The sequence below is a fragment of the Fringilla coelebs genome (assembly GCF_963513975.1).
Source record: "Fringilla coelebs genome assembly, chromosome: 13".
In the NCBI taxonomy this organism is placed as follows: Eukaryota; Metazoa; Chordata; class Aves; order Passeriformes; family Fringillidae; genus Fringilla; species Fringilla coelebs.
In genome coordinates, this window is record NC_140039.1 from 11194862 (window position 1) to 11209851 (window position 14990).

At 37.6% G+C, this 14990-nt stretch overlaps 1 protein-coding gene across 1 annotated transcript in view; it reads right to left on the reverse strand.

Moving 5' to 3' along the window:
* EEFSEC (eukaryotic elongation factor, selenocysteine-tRNA specific) overlaps window positions 1-14990 on the reverse strand; it is a 150421-nt gene that overhangs the window by 82698 nt on the left and 52733 nt on the right. The window contains exon 5 of the mRNA XM_084214205.1: window positions 2626-3267. Coding sequence (XP_084070331.1) covers window positions 2626-3267 — 642 coding nt within the window. The remainder of the gene's footprint in view (window positions 1-2625; window positions 3268-14990) is intronic.

Here is a 14990-nt window from a genome sequence, read left to right on the forward strand (position 1 = left end):
CTCTGCAAAGCACAGGCTCAGCCAGCAGCTACCTCGGCTGTAAGCACTTCCCCAGCAGGCCCTTTATACCTGGCACAATCCTCTTCCCACCAACCCTTCCAAGTCCCTGAGTGCTCCTGGCACTTTACACCAGGAGCCTTTCCTACAGTATTTGCTCCATCATCCCTTCAGCATGCATCAGGGAAAATGCCAGCTCCAAGTAGCTGCAGTACCACAGGAGGCAGAATCTGGGTACAAACAAAGCTGTGATGGCAATTGTCCCTTTGCAGGGCCAGTGAGTATCACACACACAGTGATATAGGGCACACTGTGGGACAAAGGCAGGATAAAATAATAAACCTCCCTGATCTACATTTTAAAAGGCACAGGAAGATAAAGTTCACTAAAAATTATTCTGTTGGTCAAATATTAAATAAAGCATGTTCATTGGTTTTTGTTTGGGCCAGAAAACAAAGTATGTGTAATTGATTAATGTTATTCCATTACTTACACAGTAAAATCTAGAGCAGAATGTATAAACTGGCAAACAGTTTGAAAATGGCACTAAATAAAAACAATTAAAATTGTATGACCAGGGCTAAGAGCAAACTGTCAGCCTCAACAGACAACTCACACAGTTGGTACTCTGCAAGTTTTTAAGTGCCATAGATCAGTGCCAGGTACTGAGAACAAAAATAAAGAATGTGAGACCAGCTCACCTCAGTCAGAGAAAAGCATCTGTCTCCATGGCTCACACAAACTTCCATCCCCATTGTTATTGCAAGCCAGCTCTAACTGGATCCTGGCAGCATGGGCCATGCACAAGTGTATCAATCTTCAGCCAAGATAAAGGTAAAAGTTTCATGAGTTCAGAAAGCTCCTGAGTGCCAAGGAATGACAGACACACATTATTTGGTCTAGAGCTTCTCTGCAGCTTAGAGCCCAGAACACTTTGGACTCCTGGTTCTAATTCAGGGTCTCCATCAGCCAGATAGAAAGGCAGGAAGCTCAGGCATGAAATTTCAGTAAACTGCACTACTCTGTAGTACAGTAAACTGGACATGTCAAACAATACACCTCTACCAAAATTGTGAAGAGTGACTATGGGTTTTGGGTGTTTCAGATAACTCATATAAACAAAGATAAAAATTCAGAAAGCTACAGACATCCCCCTCCTAACTACCTCCCTTTCTAGTGACAAAACTGGCATTCAAAAAAAACCAACACAATGCCATAGGTCTGTCATTGCTTTGAAATAAAAGGCTTCCAAAATCAGAAGTGAAAATTCAAAGAAGAAACTCATATTTTCTTTTTTTTTTTTTTTACGAGCTAAATATTCAATAGAAATGTCAGGAAAAAAAGGAAGAAATCTGAATTAGCTATTTGATCAATTAATTTAGTGAGGCATTTTGAAGAACCTCACTAATCGTGCCCTAGCAAAGATCTTCCTACTATTAAATTAGTAAAGCAAACAAACAATATTTGAGGAGTCTGCATTATACATAGCAAACACAGTATCATATGCCAAGTGTTTAGTCTCCTATAGCAAATTAAGAGAGATATGATGCAATCCTCCACTCATATTTATGGAATTTTGAAAAGAAGAATGCAAAACATTTTGTTCAAACAATGAAGTTTTGAGTTAGAAAAATCAAAATTAATAGAGCTTTTAACCCAATATTTAATAGATCATCTATCATACCTATACATTGAATAAACAAATTGCTGAAGTTTGCATCAACTCTGTTCATTAAGGGGTAAACAATTAAGTTACTTATGCATTGTACATCTCCACCTAAACCATTCATCATGAAAAATTCCACTGTGCAATGCATCAACAAGTGATTCTGCACTGCTGACTGAAGGGTAACCACCAGCAAGGCCAAACCTAAGCCAGCAATGTAACACCAACCACTACAGACAGAGCATCCCTCCAATTCTGATGGCAGAGTACAAACAAATCCCCTTTAATTCTCACTGTAGCTGCTAACTCCTCCAGAAAGCATCTCTGTTTTCTGCTATACTGAGATGGGTCAAATACAAACCCTATAGCAGATGATGATGATAATTATTATTATTTGTATGACATAGAAATAACATGCATTAGGCATGGCTGAACTTCTCCATGTCATGAACCTGATTCCAACTTCAACATGTTATCACTTGTAAGGCATCCTGTAGGAAATTTCTTTTTGCCTACTAAAATAAATGCTCTTATTAATTAAAATGTAAAGATACTAAAAATTAATTATTTGTGTTATTTGTGTTACTTAACCAAATGCTACTTTGTTGTCCACTGTCTTTGCATTTTCAATGTACTGCAGACTGTGTAAAGTACATAATTGGAAACCTGGAAGTTTTGTCACTTAGGAAGGTGCACAAAGCCACTCTTGGGGAAGAACACACTGATCAGACTCCAAAAGGATCAGTGCAAAAACAGCACCAAATTACTCACCACTGGATTGCACTGAATAAGCCAGTCACTTTAAACAGTGATTTCTGTTTGCAAGCAGACCAGATGTAATACAAACATTAGAAAAATCTGTGTAAGGGCTCTGGAACATAGCGGGGACAATTATGCAGTCCACCAACATGTACAGGACAAATATTTCCAGTTCCCATAGACAGCAAAGAGAGACAGCTTACCCTTTCCACCTGTCCTTCTTTGTGCTTCTGTTTGTACACTTTCAGCTTTGGCAGGAAAGTCTCTGTGTAGTTCTTGTCTTCCATGCCTTGGAGCAGCACCCCATGGAATGCCAGCCTGCAGGTATTGGCATGAATATCTGTATCCAGCTTAGAGCCAATCACAAGGCACAGTTTAGGACAAGTGACTGGTTTTTCAAACTCCAGCAAAGCCCACTGTTGTTTTGGGAGCTGGACTTCTTCTGCCTGGTCATTTTCTTTGTTCTCTTCTGAAGAAACCGAGTCCTTGGACAAATACTGCTCTTGATAAAGATAATCTTTTTCAAAATCAAACACATTTTCTTGCATTTCTTCATTGAAGTTAGCAGGGGCTGGACTGAAAAACATCACTCTTCCCATAACTGTCTCATGACCGACTGTGATGTGGAACTTGGCCTTAGTCTGAAGAGCTCCTCGGAAATACTGAATTTTCTTCAAGGAAATGATGGCAGCATGGATGGTGTGAAGTGAATCTGGGGTGCAAATCAGACCTCGTTCCAGCAGCTTGGGATCAAACTGGGTCACACAGACACCTACTCTGTCACCCTGCATTGCATAAGTCACAGGAGTATGGAACATCTGCATGGACTTGACCTTCTTTGTCACCTATGGATGAAAGGGGAACAAAAAGAATGAAACAATTAATTGCACATGAGTGCAACATAAGCACTCAGATGTTTATGTCACATGATATCTGCTTATATTGTGAAGTATCAGCCACACATGACACCCTGCTGTCTTGCAAGACATCTGACCTTCTAGAAGAGTCCACAACTCAAGAAGTAGAAGGCCACTAGTCTGAGAACTCCATCACTTAAAATTTCACATATTTGAGCCCCCTAGCTTATTTACTTCTGTTAATAAGACTGAATATTATCATGACCACAATTATGTTGATATTTACATCATCTGTGCTGCACTACCCACAATACTATCTGCAAATAATCAGATATACCCCCACCGTGGAATAGCTAAAATATATGCCCTTGAGCATCTGCAGCATCAAAAGTTTAGCACTACAATACCCCTTCATACACCTGTGTGTCTGCTTTCCCACCCCTTCCATGAAAATCCTTCCACACACTTCTTTGACATGGTCGAATAAACTGTAAAGTGCAGAGCAAAAAGAATTTGTATTTGCACAGCACCAAGCACAATGAACTCATGAACCATCGCCACAAAATAATCAGAAATACAAAAGCCCACCCACTTTTGGGCTATAGTATTCCATAGACTAAAAGAAAATCCTCAAAGCTTTCTTAGGAAGATTTCAATGTTCATGATCATACAGCTAGCACTGCTGTCACCAAAAGTGGGGCTCCATATCTCAGGAATATTGTAGGAAAAGTGAAACACCAATCACTACTTAAACTAAAATTTCCCAGATACTATTTGGCCTTAATGAGCTTGCTATTGTATTACTTATTTCAAGGAGAGGAGAAGAATGCAATAAGCTTTACAGATCAGTCTAGGCTCAGCTTGATCAGACTAAACTGGTTTAGTTTAACAAGGATTCATTTTTGGTGTTTTTCTTTTTCAGTTCAGCAAACCTTCACCCTTAGTAAGTACCCCCATCCCCTCAAGTTGAATGTAACCAAAGGCATTTTCTGGCAATATGTTTATGGTGTCACCTGTTCCATTCCTACTAATGCTGGATGCTTGGATAGGTAATCCCTCTGCTTCAAGTCCCTACATTAGATAATTTTGTTTATTGCCAAAGATATCATGTCAGTATTAAAAGCTATCTCCTAAATAAATATTATGTACTTGGACAAGAGTCCTTAGTACAGAAAAGTGATACACAGCATTTTTGAAGGGCTGAAACCTCAACACTCAGATCCAAGAACTGAAGTCTTCGTGAGAATGCTCAATTCCAGAGATAATTTTTTTTTAGTATGCTTTTATCTACATGCAATAGATTATATTGTGAATGTGTACAGAACAACATTGCTAGGACAGATCTCAACTCTCAGCATAATTTCTTCTTCCTCTCCCTTTACTTATCATCAATTCTACAGCTATCAAAAAAGTTCATGCCAAATGCTACTGTGCAACTCTCAGCATTCAAGATTTTACTTTCTTACTCAGCTGGAACTATTCTCAAATCAATCTGCAACCACCCCATGTCCCTTAGCAGCCCATCTTCTAATCCCAGCCCACTCATTTATCTTCTAATGCCTGAAAACAGAAACACAAAATATGCAAGCACTGATGAAGAGAATTCCAAACCAAAGGACAGGACTCAGCAGAGCTGGGCTTCATCCTCAGATGTCACACAGCTTCAGAGCACATCAGGCTGGACAATTCAGGACAGTCTAGGCAACTTAATTATTTTCATCACAGAGCTATTTACTCAGTAATTCATAATACTGACAATATCAGCTTTTTTCTGCATGTTAGCTGGAAACATAAGTGGAAACAAAATGATGTTTTTCACATTCTCCTTTTCCACAAAGCCTGCTGCCCTGTATGGAGGACATCTCACTTGGCTCCAGGTAATCTGTCTATGCCTATTCCCAATATCATCTGATCCAGAGAGGAACAAATTGCAGAAACTTAGATCAAAATGGAAGCACAGATGAAAAGTCTATTGGCTGAACTAAAACCTTCAGTAACTGAAATATAAAGAGGTCTCCAAATAAGTCAGCAAAAAATGGTCACAGGCAATATACAGAAAGCTGTTTAGAAAAAAAAAGACAGAAAATCTAGCAGCTACATGCCTTCTGGAAAAAAACAAAAATCTTGTATTCCTTTTGGAAATCATAATTATACAAATAACAATACCCATGAGCTTCACCACTATGAATATTGTTTGGGTTCCCTGAGCCGCTGGCTGCTAACCAAAACCAAAAGAAACACCCTGTTACAGATTATAATGTTATTATTACAACATTTTTCAAATCAAATGCCACATCAATGCCTGTGAATTCTTGAAGAATCCCCAAAATATTATGAGAAAGGAGATCAAGAGGTATGTTCGTGTAAGAGAAAAAACCCTCACTAAAAATGCCTGAACCAAAGTAGTTTGTCAAGATATTAACTAATGTCAAAACAGACTTAAAAGAGCATTGTAAATACTTGGTAGTTTCAGTTTCAAGCATTTTTGTACTCAAATAAACATTCATTACCCCTTTAGTTAAACCTCCTCAACAACACTAAGCATACAGACACATTGGAGAGAAACAATTTAGCATTTAACTCCCGCTTTCTATTGACTTCCAAGATTGTATTTTTAAAGGCTAGAAGCAGAGGGGCTTGAATCAAACCTTTCCCAAACCCTTCCTTCTTTCATCCACTACTGCTCCAGTTTCAATCAATCATTCTTATAGTTGTATCAATGGTGATACAAGTAATGTTTAAGTACTTCAAGAAGAAAAATGAAACATTAAAAACCCAAGATTTTCTAAACATAGGTGTTTCAAAGACATTAGAAGCACTACAAGAATGAATCTGTAGTATGAAAAGTACCAGCCCAAACAATTTTGAAATTGCTGGTATCACATGTGATAATACCAGCAGTGAATCTTTCCTCTTCTACAACCATGGATGGGGCCAATAAATTGGCAGGAACTAAGGAATCTTCCAGCACTGTCACTCCTCAAAACAGAATTGGAACCAGAAGATGCAGAAGAGATCTATCTAGCTTTCTATTTTAAATGAAGTCACAAAGACTTTATTATTAGTAGTCCAGTTTATAATAATATTTTTTAGAAATTAGCCACCTAAACAGATGAATGAAAGTATTACAGAAACAGACTGTGTATATTAATCTGAAATATCTTTTACAGAATTTAGATAACATTTAAGACAAAAAAATGTGATTAGAAAACACAGTTGTGTGCCCATACTCAGAACACATATTGGCTTTTAATTAGGAATCCATGAAACTTTCCTCAGTGTTATGCCTTCTCTCTCCTCTTAAATTAGCTCATATGATTAGGCACATCTGACATGCAGCTCATAAACAGTGATCAGAAGCAGAATGAACAAGTACTTTTGAAATATTCACTTCACATGATTAACCTTTTTTCATTGTGATTTACAGTTCTCAACCATAACATACAGAGCTGGATTGTATCAGAATATAAGCTGTGTTCTGCCACCATCCTCAGTTCATCTACATGAAACAATACACAATTGTAGAGCATCACTTCCTGTGACAAAAGGCTGCTGTAATTCCTATGTGCAAGATAAACACTGCAGTGGAGTATGGCCACAAAAGTATTTCCCAGTGTTGAATGAAGCTCCTGTTGATACATTTGCTCATGGTCTTCACAGTTTCAAATGCCAGTTCAAGAATAGTTTGGATCCTGACTAATTCTCTTTCAGAAAACATTATCCTACTAATTGAAAACACATTGAAAATTTGCAGAATCATGTAAAGTTCCACCCACCCCTGCCCCTCCCCAACCAAAGCAGGTTTCCTGTGCTGCCCCAAACTCTCTCCCAGAAGGGAATTGTGACTGTGCCCACCCAGAGCTCTCAGAATCACCTGATTTCCTTTTAGCTGGGTCTGGCTTTCAGACAGGTCTGCTTGTCCTCAGATACAGCAGGAAATGCCACTGCATCACTCAACCTACTGAGAATCACCACTTCATGCTGATCTATCTAGCACCCTGCAGATTATTTAATCAGCCCATCTATATTGCCTCTAATTGGTATCTATTATTGTATCTGAAGTTTCCATAAACCTATCAGAGGAAGAACAGATTCAAGGCCATTTCTTTTTCCCCTCCTGTTCTCAGTGCCAGAACTGTCAAAGGAGCACACAGCACAGTATCTTAACTGACCACAACCTCTGTTCCAAGAGCATCATGTTTGTAGGAACTAGAATCTGACCAGAACACAGTGTGACTGGGGGGTGGATTAGCTCACCCAAAGTGAGTTGGAGTTGCATCCTTCAAAAGGTCAGACATGGAACCAGCAGAGAAGTGAATCAGGGAGTTGGTCTGCACCCACTGTATCAAATAACAAGAGCCAGAGTAGCTTTAAATCACTGATTTCCTGTTTTCTGAGCAGACCATGAACATCAGTACAGTATTTCATTCCATTTCACTCTGATCCTGACTGACAGAGACATTTGCCCATGGTTTAAAACACTCTAAATGTAGGGTTTTTCTTCAAGAGGCTCAAGTACATAAGTAAAATTCATCTTTATTTTGTCTGGCCTTTAAAATACAAACCCAGAAGCACTGAAAAGGGTGCAACTGACCCCCAGTATTAGATTTGTTTCTTTTATGCATATCTAGTTTCCCTATGTAAGGGATCCCTACAAGCTATAACAGAGTTCTAAGCTTTCACATATTTTCTTTAGCTTTACAGCAATGGATTTTTCGAGTAGGGAGTGGAGCTGGATCACCCAGTCCACCCCTCCACCACCAGAACAAGGTAAAATACTTCAGAGCACTGTCCTGACCAACAGGAATTTATAACTGAGACCAGCCATGACAAATATCTTTGGCATTTCTTTGCATTTATTTCATGCACCCCATTTTAGTTCTCAAAATTCTGTCTGGAAAACAACTTCTATCTTCTATTGTCCACAAAAATTACCCAAGGCCCATTTTAGAAATCTACTCAAAGTGGGAAAATTAGGCCTTCAGACACAGAAAGTGAACAATATTGAGTGCAACTTTAGAGTGACAGGCTTTACTGCTTGTGAACTATGTAGGTAAACATGGAGAACACGGATACCATTACAAAACCTGCCACAAACTTTGCTAAGAAATTCACTCACATTTTGTTTTCTTGTGGCACAGGGGAATTGATTATATGCCAACATATAAATCAAGAGCCACATGTTGAAATCTTACATGATTTGCAGAGATTTGCTTCCTGTTTCAAATTTTAGTTTGCATAATCACATTAGTGTTCCTAAAGCATTATGTAAAAAGTCCTAAAAAGGGCGATAAAGAAGTTTGTATTCAAATGCAGATTGAAAAACACAAAAAAGAAATCAAAAGCACCCAAACAGTTCAGCCCTTGAGATAAACAAATGTATCCAATATATGAGAACTTGCTATTTTAAGACCAAAGGAAAAGCCCACTAAGATTTTCAAAGCAGTTTACTACACACTAATAGAAAACAGGATACAGAAAAAGTCCACTAATGACTTTTTGCACTGATATGTCAGCCCTTTTTTTCCTTTATTTATCCAATTTCCATTAAGTTATCAGCCATATGCCATTGTTCATAGCTTCTTTAGATAAAAACCTAGCCATCCTGCTGCCTCTCAATGCTGTGAGTGCATCTTTCTGATATGAGATACAGCAACCATGCTTCCCTGTAATGCTGATGAGAAACTGCAAAGTTAAAATAATTAGTCTCAATAATATGTTAGGGAAAATACTGATCATGAGTGCAGTATTTATAAAAGGAGTATTGCATATGCAGTATAAAAAATGACCCCACTTCAAACAGTGAGGACTCCAACAAGTTTCAAGATAAAAATCACACTTCACAGCCCAGTCACTAAGAGCTGCATCTTTAAACTTACATTGAAAAAGGAACTGAAATTAAGACAGCACCATTTCAGCCCTTTAAAGGTTTAAAAATACACCAAGCACAAGCCTGCCTGAATCAATACCCTAGCAAGAAAAAACTCTCTCCAGAAGTACAAGCTGGCCATACATTGTAGCAAAGTGCCAAAGGCATGAAACACCACCTCAGAATCATCCAGAAGTGCATCCTTATAAGCAGAAGGGGAGCAGCAAACTCCCAGCTGCATCACCAATATGCAATATCAGTGCTTCAATCACCAATCCCATAGCTGCTGCTTTTGAAAGCAAGAACGAACTTCCTCCCTGTTGATCTACTACAAATTCAAATAAAGAGTAAGGCATCTCATCTTCCCTCTTCCAGTACCCTCTCTTGGTGGTCAGAAGATATCAAACTACACTGGCCTCTTGTCTGAAATGCCACAACAGCTGAAAATTTTTAGTTTTCAGTCAGCCTGTGTTTAAGCACATCAACTGAAATGAAGCAAAACTCCAAACATAAAACTGCTCCTTACACATAAGCAGATACCTTTATAAATTCTCTTCTAAACATGAAGAATGTTGAATTTGCTTTATGAGGGATGGCAAAGCCAAATCTCATAGATGAGCAAGCAGCCATACATTTAGTGAAGCTGGCAAACCACTCCTGCTCAAAAGCATTAAAAGGACAAACAGGATGTGAAGGCACAAGAGAGCAACAATGAGCTATCAGAAATAAAAAATCACATCCTCCATTGAAATTAAAAAAATCTTTTCTTTTAAGAAATAATGTAAGCAAGTATTTTCTAGATTCTCTGAGATGCTTTTGTGGTTCATGCAGTAACTAGGTTAGCGCCAATATTTTAACCAGCATTTCAAAACTGCATAAAATGGAGATAAAACAGGAGGTATCAATAATACAAGAGCTGCCAATAACACATCACTGAACAGCAAATCACACAATGCAGCCTCTGCCCACTGCTCAGGTTGTGGAGAGCTTTCTCTTGTGAGTCAACATGACAGGAGCAGCTAGGACCAGCTACAAACAGTGGAAACCTCCAAGAGTCAGAAACAATTCCAAGTCTGTGAGTTTCAGCAAGATCATGTGGCTTAGTAGCAGTTATCTGAAAGACCTTGAATATTTCTAGATTCTACTATTTCTGCATGGCCTCACCTCCACGTGGGAAAGGAATATAGCATCTAGAGAAAAATTTATTTCATATTGAATGATTCTTTTAACTCTTTTTTTTTTAAGGTGAGTTTTATAAGGGCATTCCCCATATGACCACTGTGGTGCTTATGTAACACCCCACACATGCTATCAAATTTTATTTAATACATTCCTCCTTCTGGATAAAACAACACCAGAGCCTGAAGAGACTGCACTGGAATAAAGCAATATAAAAGGGGATAGTAAAATCCATTTGGGTTATTCCCTTTCCCAGCATCTGAAATATGACTATACACCCAATGTATAAAAAAGCAGGTCAATGACCTTACTCTCATGCAACTCCAATACCATCATTTTCATTTATATTACACGTATGCTATATTCATGCAGACAGTCAAAAATCAAAAGATTAAGATTTTTCAGGTAAACTTCAGTGACCTTCTGTGCTTAAGCAGTCTCCTCTAGCCTTTAAATATATAAACCCAAATTGTTTTCAACGGAACCTAATCTACCCCATGTACAAGCTGGACAAATCTCACTGAATAAAAAAAATCTGTCCTCTATTTATTTTCCTCTCATGACTGAACTGCCCAGAATTCATTATTTACTGTAAACCATCAAATTCACTGTATTACATGTAGGCTATCTTACTGGAGTATTTATTTGGTAAACTCCAGTAATCTTGTCACCCTTGTGATATAACATGGCATTACGCCTCACTGCAGATAAATTCAACTGCATCATTTGTCACAATCCAAATTCCCAAAAAATAAAACTCAACAATGTCCACTTTTTTGTTTGTTTTGGGTTTTTTGGTTTTGTTTCTTTGTTTGGGGTTTTTGGTGGGGTTTTTCTGCGGTTTTTTTTTTTTGTTGTTGTTGTTGCTGTTGGTTTTTTTTTTTGTAACAAGAAAGGAATTTGAAGATACCAAGTATCCTAAATTAAGTGGTGCTGCTTGTGCCACCTATCACCACAGATGACAAGGTATGCATTTTAAAACCACAGTATATTCCCAATGAGTTGAGGCAGCAAGTATCAATGCAGAGAACGTCAGACCCATAGTAAAACTATGACACAGAAGCAGCTTAACATTTACATTCCAATTAAAATTTCTGCAACTTATCAAAAATATTTCAATAAAACATTTTTCAAAGAAAAAAAAAAGAAGGCAAAACCAATGCAAAATTATAGGTTAAAGAAAGGCTGTCTGGAATTTTCTTCTCCCACAGAACAAAATGAATTTTTTTTCCAAATAGATTTAGGTTTAGAACAATAATAATACTTTTATCTGAAGACTTCAAAGTCACATGCAAAAAAATATATCACAGTAAACACAGGGTTGAAGGTTTTATAGAATTTCTACTAGCTTTTTTCCCCCCTTCTTCTTTAAAAGAAATTTGTTTACTACCAGTCTTTGAAAAGCATAAAAGGGAGGAAACTATAGGGAAAAGAAGTAAAACTTTTACGTGTAAGGAACATTTGGAGCTTTGTGAGAAGGCTGGTTTTGACAGAATATGCCACATGTAGCCCAATGTGAGTAATATTAGATCTCAAATAAAAATCAGCCCATGAATATACATAATCCAAAAGGTAATTCTCCCAATCTCTGAAATGTAATGGAGCCACTCTAGATCACTGAGGCATGAATATTTACCGTATTCAGGCTTTACTGCTCTCGATCTGGGTTCAATTTTGCAAATTAAAATGAAGGCTCTGTGGATAGAGAGATTAAAGAAGAGCATCCCAAAGCCTGCCTGTTTGCTTGGTGTGGTAGCAGTGATCTGGTTACCCTTCTGTTGGGTTATTTCTTTTTACTTATTGGAGTAGTTCAAAAGCAATTGAGAGTGGAAAAGGAGGTCATTTTTGGGTCACAACCTTAGAGTTACAGGCTCACTAAGAAAAACAAACAGAGTGAACATAAAGCTGCATTTAAAAATAATGAAAAATAATATTTTCAACTCTTTTCACTTCTGTTTTGAATGGCCAAGGGGAGAAATAAGAAAAAAGTTGTTTTGCTCATTTCTTTCTCACGAACAAAGTTCTCCTGTCCTTTCTCTAAAATAAGCTTGTTAATAGAAGCCATGATTTATACAAAATGAAACAAAGGTGATGAATAATTACTGAGAGATCTGGTAGGCTTCATTAGCTATGGCAAACGTTAACATTAATCGTGATGATTTGTACATTTTCTAGGAACTCCTGGAATATAAATACAGCAAACAAGCAAACACAACACACACAACAGTACAAATCAAATGATGCAGTGCTGCTCCTGGTGAATTCCTTCTACTAATTACAATCAAAACAAAGGCTACCTCTGCTAGGAGAAGAAAAGAAAATGAAATTAATTATGATCAGACAACTATTTTTCGCAATACTTTTTAGTTTATGAAATAAAAAACAATTGGTATACAAAATCTTTATAGCTTTTCCTTGAGGCAGGATTTTTTTAGTGGCAAATTTTAAAGAGTTCAACTGGTAAGCAATTTTCTATTACAAGTCAGTAACAGTGATTAAGATTAGACGAGTAAATTTATATCCTCTGCACTTTTGCAAGTCCTTAGGATATTTGCAAAATCTAAGCAGCTAAGTCTAGAGTAAAGAACAAATGGATTTATCCCTACCACCTTGGCAAATTATAGTAAGCTATTAAAGGAACAAAGCAGTACACTGAAAGGTTTCATGCAGCAAAAATAAATTCTAATGCAAAGATACCTGGTAAAAAAAATGTCAGGTTTACAGTAATGGTTCTGATTACTTCATTCAAATGCATCCAAGGGAAAATGGGGGTAAAAGGTCAGAAAAACGAATGAAAAAAAATGGGGGAAGAATGAAGATACTCCCTCTTCTGAAACTGGAAATAAAGGGAAAATGTAGTCATCATCAGGTAACAAAAACTGCATTTACTACACAGAGGTGCCATGTGATAGCTTATGAAACAAGAAATTCACACTTTTTTGCTTCTGAGCTACGTCATGGTACCAAAGGGTTACTGTGCTTTGAAACCTTCACCAACAGCCTTACTAAACATTTAATATTTTTCTTTCTACTTTCTTAAAGGCCCCAGATGTGTTCTTGCAGATCAAAAGAGACCAACTTATAAAGTTTAACGAAATCAAGGGCTTTTGTTCCGAGGCATCATTGCTGAACTAATTATTCCTGGATGTTGTTTAATGAAAGAGCAGTGCCATATATTAAAACAGTTAACAGGATGAGTTGCATGAGTTATAGGAAAGGTCTGATCTGGGATTATAAATTTTAGGTTTTCTTCAAAGGAGATGAAACAAACTACTCACAACTCCCCAGTCCTTTCTGTCACTGAAAGGCTGAAATAAAAGAACCCAAAAATGTATGAAAGTTGAAATATCATTCTACATATTTACGCTTCCCTGAATGATAGAGAACTAAAGATGGGGGAGTTAAAAAACCTCCTGAGATTCTCTGAGATGGGGAAATGAAGATCTAAGTTAGCCTGTCTATTCCCTGAATGCTACAAAGCACAAGTTAAAATAAATATCGGTAAGTCTAAGAAGAAACTTCATTTTAGATGTACACGTGCAAAACAAGAAAGGACTCCCACCTTAAAGCAACCCAACACAAATAGTTGTGAGAGCAATTAAGTATATTTATTATCAGGAAAAAAGGCAGGAGGGTAGGTAGACAAAGAGGTATTCCAGCATCAAATTATTAGCAGAACTAGATCTGTCACATTATTCTGCAGCCCCCAACTGCTCTACTATTTTTGGTAAAATGCATATTTAACTATACAGTTACCTTACTGAGCGAAACAAAAGACCCTTAAGATCCCTAAGGACATCTCAGGCTAGGAAGGCAACTTTTCACTCTTATACATTCAGACAATAAACACTTTACTTCCCTACTGATAGTCTCTTCTGTGTTTGTATTTTACAGCCTGACACAGGCCAACCCAACACTTGACACCCAATTAACAGACCTAGGAGCTGGAGGTCCGTATATTGATCACACTAAATGGGATTAGTGTGAAATAAAAAGTTCAAAGGGTCTTGACCAAACTTCACCACAGCCCAGCTGTGACAGCTGCTATGAATTTGTGTATCCAGTGCCTCACGTTTTTATTAAGAGGGTTCTGGTGCACAAGAGTTTGCAGCAGCCTATGAGATCACGAAGGTTCACTAATAATGTCAGGCTCTGTAACTGTAGTGACTGACCAAAGAAAAAATCCTCCTGCTTGTTTGCATAGGTCTTTTTGATTAACTCATGAAAAGGGCCCTCACCTCTGATACAACAAGCACTTACAATAGACAAAGAGTTGTGACTTCTCTGCCTCTCAAGGATTTGTTAACCTGCTATGGAAGAGCTGTCCAATTTGAAAAGCCCTAGGTGTGACTATAAAAGAAGTAATTCCCCATACATGCTGCAAGCAGACCTAGGATATTCTGACAATGCCAGACACGAGCTGTATTCAAATGATACAAGCACAAACTGTTATCTTCTAAACACTTCTAATCTTCTATTATCTTTCTATTTGCCTAAACCTTTCAACTGTCATCAGTTGAATAAATATTTCTACATTTTGCACACAGGCACTTCTTACTGCCAGTCCTATTGACATGATTTTTAAATCTTCATCAAGATCCAAAGAAATTACAACTATCATCAGCATATTTTAGTATTTCTGAGTACCTATGTGTTATAGGTG